The 6,000-nt window shown below is 34.6% G+C and overlaps 1 protein-coding gene across 1 annotated transcript in view; it reads right to left on the bottom strand.

Annotated features, from left to right (window-relative positions):
- Nucleotides 1-3,238, bottom strand: part of LOC104082275 (dedicator of cytokinesis protein 9-like) — a 48,476-nt gene extending 45,238 nt beyond the window's left edge. The window contains exons 1-4 of the mRNA XM_009585711.1: nucleotides 3,185-3,238; nucleotides 2,557-2,703; nucleotides 1,766-1,849; nucleotides 1,028-1,139 (exon numbers count right to left, since the gene is read on the bottom strand). Of these exons, the coding sequence (XP_009584006.1) occupies nucleotides 1,028-1,139; nucleotides 1,766-1,849; nucleotides 2,557-2,703; nucleotides 3,185-3,238 (397 nt within the window). The remainder of the gene's footprint in view (nucleotides 1-1,027; nucleotides 1,140-1,765; nucleotides 1,850-2,556; nucleotides 2,704-3,184) is intronic.
- Nucleotides 3,239-6,000: the final 2,762 nt, after the last annotated feature.

Raw genomic sequence — 6,000 nt, forward strand, 5'->3', positions numbered from 1 at the left:
TCCCAGGGTCTATCCTACTTAATACTACTTCATCAATAACCTAAAAGAGAAGACGGAGTCCACCCTCATCAAGTTTGTGGATGGGGTACAGTCCATATGCTCAAGGGTAGGGTTGCATTTCAGAAGAATCTAGATTCTACAGGAATGGGTCAACAGAAACAACAATTAAATTCCAGAAGGACAAATGCAAACATTCTGCACCTGGGATGGACGAACTTCCTGCAATGGTACCCAGCTGCGGAATGACTAGCTTGGGAGCAGCTCTGCTGAAAAACACCTAGGGGTCCAGGTGGACAGTAGCTTCAACAGGAGTTAGCATGGCATCCTAGCAACTATGAAGGCTAACAGCATACTGGGCTGTATCAACAGGATCATAGCCAGTATATCAAGGGAAGTGTTTATGACCCTTTACTTGGCATTTGTTAAACATATCTGTAATACTGTGTGTAGTATTTGGGCCTTCTAGTACAAGAAGGATCTTAACTTGAATGAGTTCAGCGAAGGACCACCAAGATAGTTAGAGGGGTGGAGCACATGCCCTCTCAGGAGAAACTGAGGGAACTGAGCTTGTTCCATCTGGAGAAGGGAAGGCCTGAGGTGACCCGAGTAGGAGGTTGGACTACAGACCTGCTGAAGTCCCTTTTAACCTGAATGGGTATGTGAAAAAAAGTAAAAAGTACACCAAGCCTCACACTGCACACCTACCTACAGGAGTGTTGCAGGCTTCCACAGCTAGTGAATTAAAAGCTAACTCATGAAAAAAAAGCAAGCTTAATAATCATAGCAGGAAAGGGAGGCAGAGTCAAGGATGTAGTTTATCATATCTTTCAATGACTAGATACTTTGGATAGATTACTCTGCTACCTAAACTATTCCTTTAAGTTTAAATGAAAGGATTACAACTTTAGGCTTCCATTTAACAGTTTCAAGGTTTCCAACATCTCATAGACCTGAAGTCACACAGTCTACATGCCTAATAATAAAAAGGTGACATCTGAGAAATATACACTTCTTTGGAAGAATTTACCTTGGTATCTCTGAACTCTGCCTTTTCCAAATGGCATTGGTAGATTCAAAGGTATGTAGTGCTCATGATTACAGACTACACGGAGAAATTCAAATTTGAATTCAAAAAGAGTCTGCAAAAATAATTTTAAAGTATAAATTAAACAACCGATGCAGTGATTTGAATAACACATTAAAAACAGCTTTCTAACACAAAAGGGTGATTTCTCTCAGTTTTGTAGTATGAGGGATATAGATCTGTCAAAGTTCCATATGTCTGTATAAAATAATTCCAGCATAATTCATACCTGACAACTGGATATAGTTCTATTTATTGTCCAAAGTTATTTAAGTTTAATAGCATATTATGTATTGATGTAAGAAAAGTTTGGACCCATAGAAGAAATTCTTTGGACATCTGGTACATGCTTTCACCATTACAGTAAATGTACAGAAACTTAACAGATATCAACTCTTCCAACTTCAGCCTTTCTCACATTCATGCTTATAATTTCTGTTTAGTGTTGCACCCCCGCCCCCCACCACTTTTGCAATACACATGCTCTAGGGTGGTAAAGTTGCACTTGAAGATGGAAATCAAAATATGAAAAAGTGATTTGATGGAAAAAAAAATGCTCTAGGCACAGTGGAGGGACTTCTAATGTAACCTGGAAGAAGTCGGAAGACAATGCAGGACTCTATCCCCATGCATCAAGAAGAGGCAACTCCTAAAAATAGTTTGTTTAAAAGCACTGAATACCTTCGGATCTCCTGGGGCAAAGCAGCTGATGTAGTTATTGATTTGCTTGAAAACAAAGCCTCTATCCATAAAAGTAAAACATCTCTGGGGAGAACAAGCAAAACCAACATAGAATTGATTTAGTAATGTCTCAGTGCTCAGTAATTATATTTCTGTATTTAGTAAGTTTTTTTTCCAAACACATTATTGATATTTCAGTTTCAATATAAAAACCAATAAAACAAGCAAACTAAATACAGGTATACATATATGAATACCAAATTTTCCCTTAGAGTGTGGAATGTAAACAAATTGCAAATAAAGAGTTTGAAGAGAATTCCTCTATCGTGACAGAAGTGAAAATGACATGCCACTGGCAGCTTTATCTACCATTTTATTTCCCATCCTTTTTTCTTCCTACTGGATCTTATCGGCTGAAAAAGGAAAGATACTGAAAGACTGTCTACATAAAACGCATGCAGATAGACTACGCAATGTATGAAGCTTTTGTAGTATTAGAAGGTAAGCTAGATGATATTTTTAAAGAAAGGAAAAAAAAAGAAAAATCAAAATACATTTTGGATAAAATATAAATTCATTTTAAAAAAATTCAAACTTTGAACAGATGTCTTCTTGATTATAGAAGATGCAAATTATACTTCAATGTATTTCAACTTGGACATAGAATTATATTTGAAAAGCATTATGCATATTCAGTTTTATATGAGTTGGCTTTAAGATTCTTTAAAATCCATGAAGAAGCAGTATTATTGAAAAAGTAACCACAGAGCCCAAGTTGCTTGTGTACCTACTTTTATAAAGGCAGCAAGGCTATGGTTTGCATTTTTTGAAGCCTCTGGATTGTCTCTGTACTTCTGGGTGATGTGTGGCATTAGCATATTAACAACTGTTTCAACCGCATGATGAAAGGAAGCGGAAAATCTCTGGTTTCGCAACAGCTAGAAACAAATTCAGATACAATATTTAATATGGTTTATAACACTAAAATATATCAGAAAATTTACTTTAGATAAGATATAGATAACCTGACAGAGAGAGAGGAGATTAAAAAAAAGTTTTCAAATTTCCTCATTTGTCATTTAAAGTAACATTTTCTTTAAATTCAAGATTTTCCTGAACTTTCTAGATTGAGAGGGGAAAAAAGAGCATTTGGTTAAAAGAAAATATTACAACATGCACTAATATCTATTACAAAAATTCTGGCAAGACAATCTTTGATGACAAAAACACATGTATAAAAATTTGTAAGTGTAATGCATTAATATTTTTCTATACTACAATAAACTTGACGACAGAAGCTAAGAAAAAAAAGGGAATCCTTTCATTTTATCTATCTTCCTTTCCAAAGCAGACGCCAGCTGGTTCACATATAGTAACAGCATTATCAAACTCTCTTTTCTGTCTTGAAAAAAAACAAACCAGTTTTTGCTGTTCTGCAACTATCTTTTTAATAACTCCTTTGCCTTTTGCCATTGTGGAAATTCTTATCCATGTTTCTTTCTTTTGCTCATCAGCAACTTTAAATCTCAGCTATTCCAGGCTTCAGAATCTTACTTTCCGTGTTTTTAAGTTTCCACAATCAGAACTATTTTGCCTTGCTTTTAGGTAGGTTGCCAATTAGCTTAAAAGATTTCCTCTACGTTCACAATTTCCTCCTTTCCACTCACCATCTACATTATCTTCAACAATGATTTTGTACATTCTGGCCAGTATTGGTCAGTAAGTTCTCTTCAGCTTTTTGGCACTGCAGAGCCTCTTTTATTTCTCTACATTTTACAATCTTTAATAAAGATTCTGTCTTTTGTCTGAAGGGACTTAATGACAGGTGGTGTGAGGCTGAAGAAGTTGACGTTGACAAAAACTGTTTCAACTGTACAGTCATCATGTCTTTTCTTTCTGAAAACTGAAATCAAAACATCCAAGTGCTCTGAATACTTTGTTATTTAAATATTTTTTGAACTATATTGAATGCAACATTCCTAGGCAGAACAAGTCATTGTCAAGGCCCTGCATAAATTATGATTATGCAATTTGCTCCCTTTGCGTTTGAACTGTACTCCAAAGTCTTTAGTTCTTTTTTTAAAAAAAAAATTCAAAAAAAATAGATATTAAGGTTGAAAAAGATCCCTGTATAAATGTCAATTGTACTTATTAATGAAATAACAATTAAAAATTAAAAATTCTGTTGGTAGGTACGCCAGTCAGTGTCCTATGATATTCTTCTAACTCAGTCTTTGTTGGACAGTAATTAAATATTTTTAAAAATACTACAAAATTCTTGCTATAGAAATAATTTTGCTGCACCCAGAAATGCATCTTTTTATCAGATCTCATAAGTAGGAAATATCTGAATGCATGTTCCATTTACTACTTTATTCAGTAAGACAGAAAAAAGCTAACAAAATAATTTATTTGATATTTAAGGGGCTTGTAAATCAAGAAGCGATGTTCAGGAAATGAGGATACATGCAAACAAAAGGTGAGTTCTGCTCCTTTATCTTTCATGTCACAGGGAAGATGACAAGGAGGTTAGTTCTAAAAGTGGAAATGTCTTTTTTAACATGAAATGTGGAAACAACAACAAAAATCTGTCATAAAAAGTCATTCCAGTAGTTTATAAGCTATGAACCTTACTTCATGTTATTGCAGGGGAAGAATGAGAAAGAACAGCAGTTCAAGGTGATACACAGCAAAGTACTAGAATCTAAAGGTGCGCGTGTTAAAATAATGTTTCCTTTGTACAATTGAACAGTTCATATCTGAGGGTTGCTTTTGAAGATACTATTAAAAACAAACAAAATATAACCTGAAATGAATGGCGTTCCTATACAACAAGTATACCTAGCATGCAGAACACTCTATTGAGTGGGACATCAATAGAAACGAGACAGGTATCTTCCAGTATCAAGCTTAAGGTTTTGGGGGTAGGGTTTTTTGTTTGGTTTGGGTGTTTTTCCTCTTCAAGTAGAATTGCATGCTTCTACACCTGTAAGTCCTATCATTTTGGTATTTCAATGCTGCCTAAGAAAACCTCTGCATGAACTGTTATCATCTTAGAAAGATTTATGGCTACAGAACCTACTAAAACTATAAAAAAACCTCACTGTGCATCCTTATTTTCTGAAATAAAATGGGGTCTCTTATAGAGTTAAAAGTGCCATCAGTATTTAGATCACATTTTTTTGGTTTATCTGGTTTTTTCTGGCAACTTGGAATCATAAATAAAATGCAACTAGCAATTACTACTTTCTTTGAAGAGAGTCATGCTCTTTCCATGCTCAGTATTTTCTCAGCCCACCTTCTACAAAATGCGTGTTTACAATTATGTTGTTAAGAGGTAGAGCAAACATTCATTAAAATGAAATTATATACATTTTTAGCCTACCTAAAGAATTTTGTAGGGCAGAAAGTTCACTTAAAATGAACAAGACTTTTTCAGAATTTATATGATCATATAACGCCATATAATAGACAAAATTTGATGCAACAAGTTGATGTAAAATATCACTTAAAGAAAGGTCATAATCCCTAGAACAATCTTCAGAAATATAAACATACACTGAATTGTCTCCTGCCTACATCTTTTGGTGCTTTTTAATGAAAATCCTAAGCTTACTTATAACAACCCTTGGAAATTGATCTCAGAAGACCACAGTTTGTACAGTATGTAATTTATAGCATATAGTAAGTCACAAAATGAACTGCTCAGTCTTTCAAGTACAGCAAACCTGAGGCCATTAGGTCTCAGCTACTGCTTGTTACTACTAAAAAAAGAAAATAATCAGTGCCTTCTCTTATAGTTACGTAGGTGACTTAGACATCAAAGAGATGGAGGTCCTTCTAAGTAATAGTAATGGTTATGCCTACCCCAATTCACACCGTATTTCCATAACACCAGGTTATCTGAAACTAACACACTGTTCCTTTACCAACTTTGTTTTGCCTAAAATGAAAGTCTTGTTAAATTGAATTTGTTCCTCAGATGTATGTGCTGGTGCTCTCCAAATACAATTTATTACTAGGATTACATGAGTCAATAAAGACACATTAGGTTTGAGCAAGTGAGTCAGTATAGCACTTGTGGAAGAAAGAAATAATAACAAAAAAATGTAAAAAAAGAACAAAATCAAGAACTAGTAGGAACATCAATGCTCATCAATGGTAGTATACCATACTATACAAGAGATGCAGATTATATGGGAGAGTAATCACTCAGCCCCCTGAGCTGGAAGACA

Source organism: Fulmarus glacialis, unplaced genomic scaffold, assembly GCF_000690835.1.
Source record: "Fulmarus glacialis isolate BGI_N327 unplaced genomic scaffold, ASM69083v1 scaffold480, whole genome shotgun sequence".
NCBI classification, from domain to species: Eukaryota; Metazoa; Chordata; class Aves; order Procellariiformes; family Procellariidae; genus Fulmarus; species Fulmarus glacialis.